Below are 18163 nucleotides of genomic sequence, written 5' to 3'. Positions count from 1 at the left end.
TAAACATGGAAAAGATGGATCTCTCCATTAACAGGCAGTCATACAGCTCCTTGAGTTCTTCATTCATTGCCAGAATGATGGTGTTTGACTGGCTGAGGTGACAGATGCTACAGAAGTGCAAACCTCCTTGTGACGATATGCTTTTTGAAGAGCATTATGACTCATATGCATAACAAGGTTTGCTGTATTACTGCCCCAGTCTGCGATTTCCACTGCTCCCACTCAAGGTGGCCAAAAGAAAGCTCTCCCAACCCGGAAGGTGATATTTCACCATCAGGAATTGTTCAATACAATTGAAAAGGAATGCCAGAGGGTGGCAGTAATGTCTTTGAATACTGCAAGTTTAGTCATAAATTAGGAGACCTCTTTATGCAAATTATTTTCAGGAGTTTTATTACAATTTGAAACCAGAAAATGCCACCAGTGCATGAGATATATACATTCATACATGGAATATGCTTTTTCCCCTAATCAAAGAACAACAGGAGTCTCATTTCATATACATGATACACAAAAGAACATATAAAAACAAAGTCAGGGCTTCCAATGCTATTCATCGACTCCCACTCAAACATGCATTCAACCTCCCCATGCCTAGATTTGCTTCTCTTGGTTTCACAATGAGAACAAACATCAGCTTTGAACAATATAAATACACAAAAAATGAAACTTTACTGGCCAGGCTTCAGCAAGCAATGCCACCAGTAATACTTTGTTCATTCCCCTATCATAATCCAACCACATGCAGCTGTTAAAAAGCAGCTTCTACCACAGAAGTGGAGTTACAATTTATCCTCGTCTATTATTGTAGATCAAATTCATACAGGTTAAATAGAATCACATTTGCAAAACAGAAAAGGATTCAGTCTGGTCCCAGTCAGCCCCCCCCCCCTGCTGCCCCCCCCCCAGGGATTAGACTCCAGGACGCCTGCCCTAAGTGAAGTGGAGCACGCTGCTTCATATCTGAAAGTAAGCTGGGTTTGCAAGTAATGGTGACTGTACTGAATCAAGTGCATCAGAGTCATTTTTTGACTGTCAATTCCTTTTCCAATAATGGATCATGTGTGGGGTTTATTCAGACCTGGTAAAATGAAGAAGAGCTCTCTTTTTAAAACATGGGCCCCAAAAACACAACTGCAGCCAAGGATTTAAAAAGGGGAAAATACAATGAAAATGTGTTATAACTAATTTGTAATAAAGAACAGCCATTTAACCCAGGGGAAGTCTCACCATTTTTTTCTTCTTAACTTTGAACTTCTGAATAACAGAATGCTTTGAGTGCAGCATGTTTCAAAAAAAGGAGAGGTGATGGCACTCCATTAATGTCTGAGATAGAAGGCCAGCTTGCCCAAAGAGAGGAGCTGATTACATTCTTGGAAGTTCTGTACTTCCTGGCATAATAATTAGTGCTTCTGTGGTTCTGCTACTACACAGGATATTTAACAAAGCACTTTTCCTGGCATACACCTTTCATACCATCCTGCTAATATATATCCATAGAAGCACCATCAGTCTCATGCATGGTATGAGATCCAGATACTTCAGAAGAACAGTTCTACTAAACGCTGCTTTTCCTTAGGCTGGTGAATACGCAGCATCAACTTTGCAGTGCTCAGGTCAGAATATACCACTTCGTAAGTGACATTTCCCAGAGGATGGTACCCATTATTGCCACCAGGTGACATGCCTTCAAGGGAGAACAGCGAGCTGGGATAAGACAGCTTTGTCCAAGATAATAGGGAAATGGCAGCGACATGCAGCATGCCTCTATTGACATTCATATTAAACTGGGAATGGCACATTCAGTTTCACAGTCTACTTGCAGGCTTGGCTACAAAGTTGCATCATAACGAATAATGCAAGAAGCTACTGACTAAAAGCATGGAAGGGAAGGGTGGGAAGAACGTTTCCTCTCTCAGGAACCACATTACCGGCTTTGCACTGGGGACGGCAGCATGCCAAGCACACATACCCGCATGCACACCCTTTCCCCGTATCACGTACGACAGCAGCCTGAATGGGACCATGGAGCGCGACTATGCAGAGAACCTCTGGTTCTGAATGGGGAACATGAGAGAGATGGTTTGCTTCCACTACTTTCCCGCTTGACCTGGATTCCACGCCTAACTAGGCACACTTCAAGATGGTGTCGACTGGAATGGGCTGGGTGGAAAAGGTGGAGACCAAGGGCTTCTACTGGGCTGGTTCCTGTCGAGCAAGCATTTAGGCCTTTGCCATACTGTAGGTGATTACAGGCAGCCCTGTAGAAACTACTCTGGCCAAGGAAAAAGAGCAAACCCAAGCCAGTCCTTTTTGCAGCCAGCGCCCCCGTCATACACGCAAGGCTGCCCCTTACGTATCAGTCACCATCTACTTGGAAAAGTTACTTTTACAATCTCAGCTTTGGAACAGTCTATCATTCATAACTATTACATACTCCACCTAAAAACTATACGGAGAATAAATATTTCTATAGGCTGAAGCAATTTCATTCTCTTCGTATAAAACTGAATGATATAATATTTGGCGCGAGGCACAAGTGGCAAGACAGTGCTAGCACCTAAATCCCATTTTACCAGATCTGAAAGGTCCCTTCCTGAAAGGGCATTCAGGATCAGCAACATGAATGGGATGCATCGATAGCCATGAACACACTCTGTCCCAAAGCAGCATTTCTTGGTGTTCATATTCTTACCGGGAAAGGAACAGAGTAAATTTCTCCCACTTCAACTAACAAAAAGCTGTGTATTTCCACAAAATATCTAACATGTAAGACAATAATTGCTGTTCAACAAATATACGTATATGTATGAATGTGTATGTACACACACACACATCCACACAAATGAGCACTACAGTGCATTGATGCAGCCCAGTAAAAAGGTCTGGCTGATAATTTACCCCTTCATTGTACGGCAGCAGCTTGTAGTATAATCTTCAGAATGGAGAGAGGTGACCTGCTACTATATGCTTTGAACAGTTCTTCCCAAGCAAGTTTCACAGCCCTCCGAGGCAGTTGTTATTTATTCTGAAGCATGATTACGTGATGAATTTTAAAAATAGAATGGCTATATACAATTTCAGAGAACCCACAAACTGCATCTTCACTTTAAATTACAACAGTAGAGATTTAAAAAAATACAGCCAGTCTGTTTCCTCCAAACAGATGTTTTCTTTTTTCATTTTTTAAAAAGCCTGTAAAAATATTTTACACGAGCAACTACATCCATCCATCTGCGATAAAAAGAAGTCAAATACATACATGAAATAGTGTTTTATTTCTATATAGTTATACTCGCAAGGCAATCAGTCCTCCTTGGCTGTCTTTTTTACCTCCAGATGCTCTGCTTTGTTGAGATGACTGCAAGACACATAAAAATAAATGAAGTGATCCCATTATGATGGATTAGCATTTGACAAATGAGAAGGTGATGACAGAGAGTGGAAGGAAAGATGCTATTCCATGCAAGTGATCTAGTTGAAATGAGCAGACTCAAGATTCTGGAAAGCTCTCTCATAAATTTTGTGTATGTGAATACAGAAGGTATAACATTGAAAGCCCCACTTGACTTCTTCCACAAGCACAAGACTCTAATCCAAGTCAAGGCAATATTTCATCATCACATGCTCCTGTATCTGAAATTTAGGTATCAGTTGAAAATTCTCAGACGTGATCTTCAAAATTAAATACATTCCAGTCCAGCAAAGGAAATACATCTTGAGGAAACTAACGGGATTTGACAAAGTGGAGCTACACAACAGAGGGAGAGGACTGTATTTGTATACTAAATAATTCTGTACTGTGTCTGTATACTAAATAATTCCTAATTGGTTCTGATGATTTAAGCTGGATATTCCACATCTATCAGAATATTCATGAACACAGTCTGAGGTCACTTACTAAAGTGCTCAAGATTTGATGCTTAAAACATGAAACCTGGACTATCTCCAAAATATCTTCAAATACAGCTTTTTGGTATCTTTTCTATGAAGGAGGTCAAAAGGGAATACAAAAGGAGCTTCAGCGAAGGTTGTTGGGAGGAGGGCCACATACTGGTGGAACTTTTCCTATTTGCACAGGAATGCTAAATGCATGGGACGTACCCAGGAAAAATTCCTGGAGATATGCCTTCTTTGTATAGGTACATTCTGTTCAAAGCAGAACGTTTGGCCCATCACCACTGGCTGGTTCCTCCACTGGGACCAATTAGACTGGAGTTTTATCCTAAGCCCAACCATTTCTTTTGAGGTCATTGTACTCAACTGCATAGCATTATTACACCAGATTCACCATAATAGGATTTTGGAAAAAAATACCTGCAAAGATAACACAGCCCTACTTATTGCATGGCATGCTTTATCCCATAGAGGAGGAGCACGGGTGACTGCTTTGACTGACCCAGTACAGCACCTAGGAGATTTCTCTCTGTGAAGCTGCCACCATCTCCTTTTGGCTGAGCTAGAACAGCCTGTTTTGAAATAAAGAGAATGCTATTCCTTAGCCAATCAGGCAGTTTACTAGGGACCATGGATCTGTTCCTCTGGTGTAAAAACTCTCTGCTTCTTAACACCCAATTTTATTCCAGAAGAGTTGAAAAAGATAGAACTACACCTTAACATTCTACTGATCAACTCTTGTATGCTCTGAAGTTACTTCAGAGCTTGTACAGATTGGATCAACACTTACAAGCTTCAAATGAAGAATAGTGAATGAAGAAAGCACACCTATTAAGTTTCTAAGAAATATCCAGCACATTCTGTATATTGACTATAAAGCAAGAGAGAGAAAATATTCCATTGCCATCTACATTTTGAGAGTCCAAGCTGTTAACCCAAATGTGATAGATTCAAGAATGTGGCAGAAAAAGCTGAGGTTTACATGCAATACAACACTTTCGTTAGTGAAGCTTTACACAGGGTCATACTAACAAACACCCTCAGCTGAATAAGCAATTGTGCACCTAGTAGGTAAAGCAAAGGTTCCAAAATAAAGATGCTATTCAGCAAGTAACCAGGATGTCGCTGCTGAGCATCTATGAATAGACCAGCTGCTGCCACCACCACACAGCAAGGCCTGGCCTGCTGTTCCAAACTCCAGAAGCCACTTACAAGTGATTCTGCTTATCCCTGCCTTCAGCCTCCTTTCATGCGCCATTTGTTACTACTGGGTCTGGCAACTTATAGTAAAAATTCCAAGGCAACCCAACCACTGCTGTTCTAAGGAAGGAGAAAAAAGAGGGAGGATAGGTGGAGAGAGAGCCTGGGAAGTTGCAGGGCCTGTGATTCTTTGCAGGTAGAAGCTGCCCCTACCAGAGCAAGATATGAACTTTTGAAGGACGGCTTGGCAAGATCAGGCATGACTGAAGCACACAAGAAGCTTAGGCCTGTTCAAACATACACACCCTCAGGGTTCAAGCTGGACACCAGGGGGTTCTGAAGGTTCCGTGGATTGCCGAGGAACTGCTTGGCTGTGGCTCTTGGAGGGGAATCTGTACTGCCACTGGATGGATCTAGGAAAGAGAATCACATTTCAGTTCAGTTCACGGAAAGCCCATTTGTTTGATCCCAGTGGCCTGCATTTTCAGGAGCAGCACCTCAATACATGTTTAAGCTCAGCTTATCAGGAACTCTGGGGTTCCTTTCTGCATCCAAGAAAGATGCACCACCTCAGCATGCATTTGGGGATTTCTGTGAGTAAAGGGCTCTTGTCAGATGGGTTGTATGCAATTCGTGTTCCTCCACTGACAGTTGGCTCTTGTGACCATTTTAAGCAACGCTTCCTGTAGCTCCTCTGCACGGCACCCTCCAAAACTTGCTTGTGTTCCGAAACTTTCAGAACAGCATGGGGTGTTGCACAAGGGCCTGAGGAGAGGAAAAATCACTGAAATTCACCTCCTCCATCATTTCTGTAAAGGAAGCTTCTGCTGGATCAAAGAACATTCCCATTTGGGGTGGATGGGGGTGGGGATGACACACGGACTGGATACAAAGTGGTATTTCCATGATTGGATTTTACTTAGTTCATTGGTCAGGCACTTTTGGTTTTGCTGCTGCCCTTTGCCCATTGTAGCACATGACGACAAAGTAGGGTAATAGCTGCCCATGTAACGCTCCCAACCCCAGTTAAGGGGGTCATAATCTAGCCACATGCTTGTTTATTCCCTCTCCTGCCCAAATTCCTCCACTGGCCACTAGCTGTAGTTAATGCTGACCGTTAACAGGACTTTTCACATGATTTTCAACGGTTATGGATTCTGCATACATATAAAATCATATACTGCCCTCCTGCTTAACTTTTCTCTGTACTTCCTCTCCTCTGTCCCCTAGCAGAATTTTAGATCACAGACTCCTTTGGGAAGATACCTGTTTTATCCCTTTAAATTAAGCATGCCAACAATGTGGCCCTCCAGATGCAGGACTGAGTCCTAGCTGGCATAGCCAATGATAACAGCTGGTGGGGCTTTCAGCCCAACAGCTGTAAGGGGCAAATCATTAACTCCATAGTCAGAGCCACCATTTGGTAAGCAGTGAAGATAGTATTTTGTATGCTACCACCCTCCTGCTTAGGTGCCCAAACATTTCAGCACAGTCTTCTCCTGGGTGTAGGGATTTTGTTACATCTTCTCCATGTGTGTTTCAAAGACTGCCCAGTATGTTTTGCTCCATCATTCATTCTACTTGTGCTAATGCATTAGAAGTAATGCTCACTTGTGCAAATGCACTTGTCTGTATTAGTTAATCCAAAGGAATACTAATATTCCCACACTAATGCTAACATTTGTGCAAGTGAACATTGGTAGTACTGTGCACTTGCACTAATATGAATTGCCAGACCCCCCCCACCCCCCCCCCAGTGAAAAAACAGTCCACAGACTTTTCATGAATTGGAAAAAGCCAGTCTACTGCAGAACCTGCAGGTGGGATTCATGGAAATCCAGATTCATTTGAAGCTGCATAGAATTTCTCTAACGCACCTTTCTGAGTGTGCCCTTTGCTGCCACTCCTAACTCAGAGGCGCAGCTAATTTCATCTAAATTGCAGAGTTATCTCCCCAGCTTCATAATCCCTGAACTGTGGAGCAGCAGAGGATACACTTCCATGCCCCAGCCTGTCACACCAGCACTTGGCAGATTCTGCAGAAGGCCATGCTTTCATATCAACGCAGCATCAGTGTGAAGAAAAATAATAACGCCACACTTGGACCTTTAGTTCAGAGACATTCTCCCCCGGCCACACATCCTTTGCAGACATGAAAAAAGATAAAAACCAAGCCCATGCCATAAATGTCTGTACTCAGCTTTTAGATTTCTTTCAGAGTTAGAAGAAAACTCAGAGCTACGTATATGCTGTACTGGATAGATTCCTCTGAGAAAAAAACCCAAGGAAGAGAGCTTGCCATGGTTCCATGGACTACCCACACCCCAAAATAATAACTCTGACACAGGCAAACTATTCTACCAGGCAATGCTAGGTGTTCAGTAACACTGGATATTGCATTTGTCACAATAAGGTTACATTTGCTGCATTTGTTACAACAAGTCTGTTAGTCTTTAAGCTGCAAGAAGACTCTTTTTTTGTTTCTTCTAAAGCAGAGATGGGCATTTGGCAGGCCAAATCTCTAGTCTGTTCGCTAGAGACTGCATGCACAGCTGCAAGGAAAAGAAAAGCGCTTGTTTGCAGGGGAAGATGATCACATGTCAAATGCCCCCGTCATTGCTATGACCATCCACCTCCATGATGCTTAATAGCTCACCCCTGGAATGTAAGGCAAATTCAAAACCTGTATGGATGCTTTTAAATGTTTCTGCTACGCTTTTTGCCAGAACTGTAACACAACATGGATGAGAATCCTAAACTTAACATGGAGCAATCTGAACGCAAGGTAACAATGGAGAATGAACTTTAATTTTTCAAATACTTAAGCAGTACGTTCAACAACTTAGAACCTTCAGCTTTGCTTCTCATCTCATGTTTAGTGTGGCAGCTTCCCAGTGGCAGCTTCCCAGTGGGCAGCTCTAATCAGTACTGCTTACATTCCAAATCCACCCCAACAAATTCAAACAGTAGTCCACCAAATGGTTCTGCCACCTGCTTTTGCACAACTTTCCTCTCCCACTGGACCCTGTCGAGCCAGGCTTCAGAGAAAGTCACGCACAATCAACTATTTGGCCACCACCTCATAGCTCTGGGATCCCGATGGAAGAGCTAATAGCCATTAGTACAATTTCCTATCAGCTTAAATGGAAGGCAGCATTACAGCACAGTAGGAGAGATGCTTAAGTGAGGGTTTCCTGTCCCCTCACCCACTCCCATGCCCATCCTTTGATTCGTGTTCCAACCTCCGTTTCTCTGGTAAGCTGGCAGCTCATAATTAGTTTGATCCAGCTGGGGTTCCGCCTCTGATCTGGGCTGCGAAGCAGTCACCATGGCTCCCGTCTGCTGGATGAACTGCTGCAAGTTACACTGCCTCAGCTCCTTATTTAGCTCCTCCAGCTCTTGGTTCTGGGCCTGCAAGACAGAGGGGGAATAGGCAGCGTGAACGCCAAATCTTATCTTCATGCAAGAGAAGAAGCTACAGAAGAAAGACTTCTGCTCCCACCTAGCTTCCTCCCAAAGTTCCACTAATTCCTTTGTTGAGTACAGATCTACCAGAAAATATATGTGATCACAGTGTAAAAGAACAGCAGGATTAACATGGTAGCTCCATATTCATTTTTGGGCATTTAAACATTCCAGAAGCTAAGGGGAAGAGTATCTCTCCTCAGTTTATCATGGCATCAGTATCTGCTGGCAGTCCAACAATTTTGCGTGTCTTTGTGCATGTCTACTATAGATGGAACTAAAGAGCCATCCAACACTATCATTATTGTTGCACTGCATTTATATCCTGCCTGTTTTCCTCTGGTGAGGAGCCCAAGGTGGCTACATAGCTCCATTTCGACTTCACAACAACAACCCTTTGAGATAGGTTAGGATGAGAGTGAGTGACTGGCCCAAAGCCACCCAGTGGACTTCATAAGGGATGTATCACCTGGTCCCCAGTTTAGCACTCTCACCAGTGCACCCCCCCGGATCCCTTGATCCCAAGTATGCAAATTACCAAAGCCCTTGCTCAAGCTCAAGCTCCCCTGGTCACACACTCATAAATTTCCTTCTTGCTGGTGGAATGTGGAAATGCCCACTTCCTTTCAAAAATGGCTGGGAGTAGAGACTGAGCCCTTAACCCACCAGGCCAGGCTTGCTTTTTCTGCCATGGGGAGGAAGGCTAGGTGTCAATTTGCCCACCTGGACTTGTTCTGGGCTTCCCATGGACATCTGGCTGGCCATACAGATACACTGCGCCGACTGGATAAAGCCTTTGGTTTGATCCAGCATGGATCTTCTTGTGAGAGTTGATCCAAGGGCAAGCTTCCCATTACTAAGATCAGTTGCTGCACGACTCCCACCACTGCCACCAACCAGTACATAAAGGTATGCCTTACAGAAGGATACTTCTGCACTTCCAATTACAATGTTAAAAAATAACCAAGGCATGTGAGAACCAGCAGCTTCTCAGTAGGACTAGGCCAGGACCCAGAAAAAATAAATGAGCCATCTGGTCACAAACACTCTTGCTCCATTTCACATCTCTATATGCAATGGGCTGTGAGCACTTACACATACCTCACAGTATTCCCCTTAATAATGCAGAGTAAATGACATGAAAAACAAGCTTTCCAGTGGAGAAGTCGAGCTGTAGGCTGAGATAACTTCAGTTTTTACTTACAGTTGTCTTAAAATTGTTTCATTTGGCCAACAGCCATGTGAAATTTAAGATACAGAAAATGAACTCAGTGAATTAATACAAATTTCACATTCTGATGAGCCTTCTTGGTCAAATTGAATGGGAAAGCAGTACTATCAAAAGTGCATGCACATATGCATAGGAAGTACAGGGTTATTAGCCAAGTCCCACTCAGAAAAAATCTGTTTTCTTGGAAGAAATCACATATCATCTGACCACACTGTGGATAAGTTGTACTGATCAAAAAGAGATCTGGAGGGGGAAAACCACCTCAAGTCTCATAAAGTCTGTTGAATGCTATTTACAGAGAAGCAGTTTCTATTGAGACAAGGGGGTTTTTTAATCACAGAATTGCAAACTCAACCCCTTAGCCAATTCAGAATATATATATAACCAAGACCTTAACCAATTCAGAATATATATAACCAAAACAGTTATTTGAAAGAAAATCTAAGAAAATGAAATGCATTAGCATTGGTGTGTTAACTTCTTACAACCCTAGCATACTTGCATTTGCATGCCTCATGTTCCAATAAATTACCAGTAAGTTATGTTTACAGAAAAGGTGCAGGTAAGGCCAGTTTGAGGATAAGAGCTCCACCATTTGACATAGTCTACCTTACCACTGCCTGGAGTTCCAAACCTCACAACACTTCTTGTAAGGCAATTGAGCTTTGTATTTTAAAATTCTGCATTAAACATTTCACAATGAAATAGTTTGATTAAGACAAATGGTAGAAAGAGGGGGGAAACAAACAAACAAAAAAGTCTGCTTCCATATAGCCTGAAGTGATTGATTCTGCCTAATCTTGGAAGCTAAACAGGGTCCAGCCTGGTGAAAATCTGAATGGGTGCAGTCCTGCATTCAGCAGGCAGTTGAACCTGACGACCTGTTAGGCCCATTCCAACTATATGATTCTATGATATATCTAGCTTAAATTATAAGTGAAATTTGGAGAACACTTCTGTGTGGATTTCCCTTAAATCAGTTGAATGGTAATGGTTTTGCATGGTAAAATTAACCATGTCTGGATGAAATGGCAACACTGAGTGGCAATTATGGGTTAATTAAACCATGAACTGTGAGACTTCACACAAGCCATTTCCAGCAACAACTTGCAAACTCAGCATCCATAGGTTGCTTCTTTGAAGTCCAAAACCAGGGTTTTAGGATCATTCACAGGCAAAACTATCTCAAGTTAAACCACATTTTTTTCCTGGGTTAACTTGGGGTTGTTTAACCCACCAACAACCCCAATTGGCCTATTTCAGGTATTATGGAAACAGCCTACATATACACTGTGCATGGACTGCTGATAGAAATCAAAACAGCTTGTAAACATCCCAACAACTCAAGCATTGATGAGCTCATAAACTGCCACCAAAGATAACGATTTTGCCCAAACAGTGCCACTGTTGCTTGCAGTTTGGAATCTTGTCCTCATAAACAGAGTTGGACAGATAAAAAAAGAATATGGCATTTCCTCTCCAAAACCATAAGAGGGCACCAGTGTCTAGTAAACCATCAAATAAACAGTAAGCAAGGCCTAAGTTGGCAGCAGAGCAGATTCACACTCATTCTCTCTCTCTCTCTCTCTCTCTCTCTCTCTCTCTCTCTCTCTCTCTCTCTCTCTCTCACACACACACACACACACACACACACACACACACACACACACACACACACGGAAGCAGAATGCTGCCTTTGCTGCTAGGGCTGAATTAAAACTGGAAGCACACAGTCCTACAAAAGGATATTTTAGAGTGAGTCCATCACCTCGGTGTTCTGTGTGAGGAGACCATGGGAAGACCAAGTGGCTTCCCACCCCCTGCCATTATCACAAGCCATTTGGGGCTCACCACAGCCATTTTTCACTTTATCTTTTCTTTTCTGGAAGATTATGACAACCAGCTTTTGCAATCCCTGTTTTGACAGATCCTGACATTCCCTTTAAAGTGTGTAAGTGACACCTTGAAGGGCTGTCAGTAGTTACTCAACTACTAAAAAAATGTTTTTGCACCCCACAAGGTTCACAAATATTTACAAATGCTAATACATTTTTTGGCCCACTTGCACAAATGTGGACAGCTGCATTTGCAAGGGTGCAGGAATGGGAAACCTCATGTGGGCCATGTGCAGGGGGTTACCTTTTGGCAATCCCCTACTACCACATGGCAGCAGGTAGCCACCCTGGGCATTGTCCCAGAGAGGCCACAGGTAAGTTTATTTTCCCGTTTTGATTCCACCTGACAGATGTCTAAAGGTGAGCTATCGAATGTACACAAGGTGCAAGGGATATTAGTTGACAAACAGGGAGCGGTGCCTTGTTCATCCCCTTGGCAGCACGATTCTTATTCTTTTCTACTGGGAACCACTTTGGCGTCCTATGAGTGTGGTGGATTCTCTGTGCTCAGGAACATGCAAAAGTGTGAATGACTGCATTTATGGGAATAGTTACTTTTGACAGCTGTCAGTGTGAAAGCTGGTGTGGTGCAGTGGCTAAGACTGCAAGACTGGGGATACGGCAATCTGGATTCTAGTCCCCCCCACAGGCATGGAACTCACTGGGTAGCTTTGGCTCAGCCACAGTCTCTCAGCCCAGCGTACCTCACTGGGTTGTTGTGAGGATGAGCTTGAGAGAAGAATCATGTAAGCCACCCTGAGTTCCTTGGAAGGAAAAAAGACAGGATATAAATATAAGTAATAAATCAGAACTCTGTTTTTAGTGGGGTTTTTAAAAGTTTAACATTTCTATTCTTAGCAGTAACAGATACAGGTATAGCCAGTCTATATACCTGTATAGTTTGTTTCCTACAAAAAAAAAAAATAACCCCTTCTAAATCCCACTTTAAAAACGGAACTTCATTTTGGAGTTTTGGCACTCCTAGGGCAGGTGGCACTGGCACTTTCCCTGGAGCTACTTGGCAAGGGCAGTAAAAGGTTCTTGACATAGTTTGTTGTCCATGAATAGCCATCCTGCAGGAATCAGTACCAATTCACATGATTTGACACATGACGTGTCATGCTGTACAAGCCCAGCCACAGAATCACTCCCCCGCCGCCCCCCCATGGAGTCTTACTAGAAAGAGGCAAAAATCAGAGCAGTGAATCATGCAGAGATATAGCTCTGAATTCATGGAACTCAGTTACATCTTTTAGCATATTTGGAAATATTCTTCTAACATGGTGGTATTAGGTGCACTCTGACATTAGCAAACAAGTAGCATTTACCACCCTTTAATTATTCGATTTTCATATCACTCCAAAGAGATACACGGTTAGTCTATTAGTTCTATTCTATCAACAGCTTTAGGTGGAATAACCCAGAAAGATGCTGATCAGCCTGGTTCTATCCATAGAAACAGAGTGAGTCAGAAGGGGTCTCCTGGGCCATCTAGTCTGACCCCCGGCTCCAGCTGGCTCTGCACACGATAGGCACACCATGTGCATGTCTAGCTTATCCTTGAACACCGTCACTGATGGGGCCTCAGCCACCTCCCATGGAAGCCCATTCCATACCCTCAGGGTCCTAACTGTCAGGAAGTGCTTCCTGGCATTTAAACTGAACCTTGGTTCCTTGAGCTTCGCTCCACTAAAGCTCAGTGTAATCCTCATGGACAGTGCCCTCAAGGAAGTTGAACAGAAACAACCAAGAGCTTGGTGCCAAGAATGTGCCAGGCTGGCCATTCAGCATTACACAAGATCGGCTCCATCTGTTGCAACAGCTATACATTCTGCAGTGCCCTTCCAGGTTTCTAGCCCAGAAGCTCCCAGAGCTTGCCTCATTTATTGCCAAGTGTGAGGGAAAGCAACAGGCTTCAAAGGTGATCCCAACGCTTCCAGTTCTACGTCAGGGAAAGCCTTCCTTCAGGAATACGCTGTGAGTTTGGCATGGGTTGTTTGGGCACCTAGTCCTATACAGAAAGGCATGCCTGAACCTTCATTCTGTGCCTAAGCATTCTCTTTCAAATGGTGAAATAAAGACAAACAAACATGCACCTTCCTGGATGGGTTAAACTCACTGTATTTGAAAACATTTAGAACCCTAACCACGTGGATTAAACAGAAACTGACCCAATGGATCTCCTCAGAAAGGAGGATTTAGGCCTAAGCAGGACACACCTGAAGGCTTTGCTCTGCTTCCTCCAAGGCCTTCCCCACAGTCTCCAGACTGCTCTCCAGCTGGACACTCTGCTTGGCCTTTATTTCTAGATCTCTTCTCATTTTCACTGCCATCTCCTCTAGTTCAGCAGGGCTCTGGGCAGGGGCTTCCTTTGCCCTCTTGGCCCTCTCAGAAATTTCCCACTGGATCTCTCTCTCCAAGGCCTCCGTTTTTGCTGCAAGCTCATGGATTTTGTGTGTGTACTCCTCCATGGTGGCCCGCAGACTGCACACCTTTTCCTGCCGCTCCTTTTCATACTCCTTTTCCAAGCGCAGCTCATTCTGCCAAAACTCTTCCTCACTCAGCTCATTCTCATTTTGCCGGATCAGCTGTTCCAGATACAGGACCTCATCCTCCTGGCAGACACCTCTGCCATATTCCCAGTGCCTGATGTCCATTTCCAAGGCATCCCCCTGCATCTCCAGGGAGTGCAGATGCTCCTGTTGGTGCAGGACAGTCTTGAATAAATCCTCTTTGGAAAGCAACCCCCCACTAGCCCCGTCCCACAAGCCCACAGCATCCTTTCTGTGTTGCCTCAGCTTGTTCTTTGCAAGCAGCTCCTTGGAGCCCGTAGCACCCAAGTTGAAGGTTAAGGATTTTTTGGGCTGCCTCGGTCTGGGCACTTCCGTGCTGACTGGCCGAGGCTTGATGGGCAGGCTAGCCCTGACAAACGTCCTCTCAGGCACCTGCAGGGCATTATCCGAGGAAGGCCTCTCTGTGAGGCTGGGGCCCGTGCGCTGCAATATAAACTGCACATCGTTGGCGTACTGTCCACACTTGGCCAGTGACTCCACAGGGCATTCATGTGGGAGAAGCTGCCTCTCCTTCTCACGGAGTCTTTGGATGAGAACATACCGACCTGTTTGACCTGAAAAGGAGGAGCAGACAGACATTAGTGCAGAAAGGATTCCATCTCTACCTAATTCCCCCTGCAGGCTGCACCTAAGTTCTACCACACAGCAATATCCCTCTCACACGCACAAGCAATTACATTTAAAACAGAACACTTTTTGGAGCTATGAGTCACTCCTGAAAAGAAACAGATCAGCCTGTCAACAGTTAAGGACAAGGCAGTCTGGCCAATGACCCTCCACGTAACCCCAGTTCCTTCCTTACTTGGGACACAGACTTCTATGCTGCATTGAGCAACGTGGCCATCACCCTCACGGAGAACCAGGATTTAGGCTGGAAACGCTGACCCTCAGAAGCAGGTGCAATTTGGAAGGTGTGCTTGGGCATTTGTGGCAGCATCTCTACTTATCTCAAGCCTGAATGTGACCTTCCATGGTTCCTTCTTACACATATGCCTCAATTACTACTGCCAGGAAAGTACATGGGAAGCATTTCCATGCAAACGCAACTGAAGATTCTCATTTTCACTTGTATCCTAAGCTAGAATTTGCACATGACACAGGCTATCAGTGTGCTTGTGCAAGCATTGGGTTGCTGAAACAACAGATCCTTTTGGACATGGTGGAAATGTCGACAGACACAGCCATGTACCACAACATGTGCAAACTGTTCCTGTGGCCAAAGATCTAGTGGAACATGAGGAACTTCATTAATCCTCTCTTTTTGTGGGATGGGAATCCACCACCGAGGGGCAGTCACATCTGCTTAAAAAACCCCAAACTAGAAATACTCATCTTTGTACACTGGAATATTGCACCCCTCTCCACTTCACAACAAAATTCCCAACTAAAACATTTCCAACGCTACACAAATACACACAAAACACAGTATCAAGAATGTCTAACAAAAACACATTTCAGATTTCATTAATGTATTTTCTGCCTGCAGTTATCAGGACCATTTTGATGTAGGAACCCAAACCCTTTTAGGCAAAATTATCATTAGCAAGATTTGTGTGAGCTAGCAGCCCCAATAACTTCTAGCAGTGAGTCAGTAAGCTTCCAGCCCACAAGGCTTTTTGCCTTAGAAGTCCCGATGATCCCTTACCAACTCAGAGTATTCATGTAAGCAGTAACAGAAGCCCTTTCTTGCTCAGTCAGGACAGAAGTACCCCTAAATCCAGTTAGAGGGCAGAAGCAGATGTTAAAGCAAGGTTTGCTTGCCATCACAGAGTATTTCTGAATCACAAGACAGAATAACCCTTCTCTGTTAGCCTCAAGCGACGCGATTGGCACTGATGTGCCATATAATAGTTAAATGCAGAAAAGCGCACGCACATAGAATTTATGACTCATGCTTGTTTGCTGCAGATGTGGGGCTCTGAGCACAGGAAAGCAGCATGCTCTTTGCAACAGGGAGGTGGCGAGCAATACTCAAGGCTGTTGTGCAGAACAGTGTACTTGGGCTTAATGAGCAAATAGCAAATCCGCCGAACAACCATATTAGTGCATTACTTGTGTTCAACTCAGGCCAGCAGGTTATGTGTATTTTAAGCTGCTTCTTTCCCCCTAGACCGTAGGGGACCTCAAAGAAGATAAAAGAGAATATTCTCCTTTTCACAAGGAGAAAGCCATCAATAATGAGGAAGGCAGGGAATAGGACAGAGGACCACAACTTCTAGCCTATCTTATTAGCTAGCCAATATGTCTTCTTGCTGGAGGCACTATGCTCCCCACCTCCGCTTCTGCATGTGCAGAAAACTTCAGGAAAAGATGGAAATTTCTCTCGTTTGCACGCTGTCGAGGATATGTGTGGCTGGGAACCCACCACAGGTCTACACCCAGCAGGGGCACACTGGCAAGAGCCCCCCGGAGTTCTCTTCAACATGGGAACCTGCTTATTCACCTGCCTCTCACTCTGGCCCAGACAAGGTGGCGGTGAAAAGAAGGAGCAGGAAGCTCCTGTAGGGATTGGGCCTACTTCCCCCAAAATATAGCATTCCACACTAGAAAGCTCAGATTTTGAAGGTAAGCTAGAAGAAGAGGAGGAGGGGTTGGAATGCATTACTGAAATGGTGAGGTTAAGCAGCAAGATAGCCAAGCAGTGGGTGAGAATCAGTCTTTCTCTGGTTCAGAGGGAGACATTGTAGAACAAGGAAGGTCAGGGAGTTCATCAACTCAGTGATTCAACATCAAGCCAAATCAGAGGAACAATTACGTAAAGTCCACTGGGTGGCCGACAAGCAGCATGGACCTCCCTGAGGGAGGAATCAGTCCTTTGTGGAAGAGAAGGGAGGGGGAGGATTTGGTTTGGAGGCAACTTCTGACATGAGCACAAGCTAACTCCACCACTACTTTGATAGAGGCTACTTATTAATAACTTTATTATTACTTGATATGTAACACAAAGCCATACCAACTGACTATCTAAAGCAACAGAGGTCTGTATTTTAGAAGGCTTTTGCTTTGATTTGCTGGAAAAGGAAAAAGGGAGAGATGGGCTCATAACACTGCCTATGTTGGGAAGGAAAGAGGCAGCTGTTCTTGGCATGTATTTCAGGGCCAGGGTGCCATCAGGTGAGGAGGATGAGGCCTGGAAAAGGAGGCCTCCTGACAGAGAGATGGAAGAGGCAGAAGAGCTTATTTCCAGGCCACTGTCTCCTGAGAACTGCCAGTCTGCAATTGCTGGGAGAGGAGCCGCAGGAGCCAGGTGAGCCTGGTATGAACCTTGACCACATGATGTGGCACCAGAAAAAAGGGCTAGGCAACTAGAAGGGCTGTGTACAGCCTGGAGGCTTGCCTGTCTCCAGAGGGATGTTCCCAGGGAGCTCAGGATTACTCAAAGGGAGGGTTCTCGGAAGTAGTTTCTAGTAGGGGCTCAATGAACTGCTCTGTGCATGCTCAGAGACTCTTTCTTTGCTGACTACAGTTTGCTGGATGTCCACTGGAAATAAAGAGGTTTTGCCAAAGAATGGCCTGTCATTTTGAAAGCGAGAAGACAGAAACCTAGCTCCCAACAACTTACTTGGCTCTCTGCCAAGCAAGCAGCAATAGCAATGATGAGTAAGCGGATGAGGGGCAACAGCAGCTGGTGATCAGGGCAGTGGGCAGGCAGACTCCTGGATGGGGGCATGCAGGATGTCTTGCTGACTGACCCTGAAAAACCTGGAGCTGGCAATGGATTGCAGTATGGAGAAGATAAGAAAGAGTAGATTTCTGATGTTGTTCCTCACCTTCTCCAAACCGCAGCAAAAGAGAGCTACTGTTGGGGTGTTTATCACTGGTGGCACTTGTACCTGGCAAACAAGATTTTTGTTTGCACTTACCTGTAACCTCTGAATCTGCCTTTGGTTACCGGCTGGGCC

The 18163-nt window shown here is 44.4% G+C and overlaps 1 protein-coding gene across 3 annotated transcripts in view; it reads right to left on the bottom strand.

The window, feature by feature from the left end:
• Positions 1-376: 376 nt before the first annotated feature.
• Positions 377-18163, bottom strand: part of RASSF7 (Ras association domain family member 7) — a 70616-nt gene continuing 52829 nt past the window's right edge. For 2 of the 3 annotated variants that reach the window (XM_044425655.1, XM_044425656.1), the window contains 4 exons: positions 13908-14815; positions 8340-8508; positions 5403-5510; positions 377-3361 (listed from right to left, as the gene is read on the bottom strand). In XM_044425655.1, the coding sequence (XP_044281590.1) occupies positions 3330-3361; positions 5403-5510; positions 8340-8508; positions 13908-14815 (1217 nt within the window). In that variant the 3' untranslated portion in view covers positions 377-3329. The remainder of the gene's footprint in view (positions 3362-5402; positions 5511-8339; positions 8509-13907; positions 14816-18163) is intronic. The other variant, XM_044425658.1, reaches the window with a different exon arrangement.

This window comes from Varanus komodoensis, unplaced genomic scaffold (genome assembly GCF_004798865.1).
Source record: "Varanus komodoensis strain SLA01 unplaced genomic scaffold, ASM479886v1 scaffold16, whole genome shotgun sequence".
Classification (NCBI taxonomy): Eukaryota; Metazoa; Chordata; class Lepidosauria; order Squamata; family Varanidae; genus Varanus; species Varanus komodoensis.
Note: the sequence above shows the minus strand (reverse complement) of the source record. Positions and strands in the feature narration are given on the sequence as shown.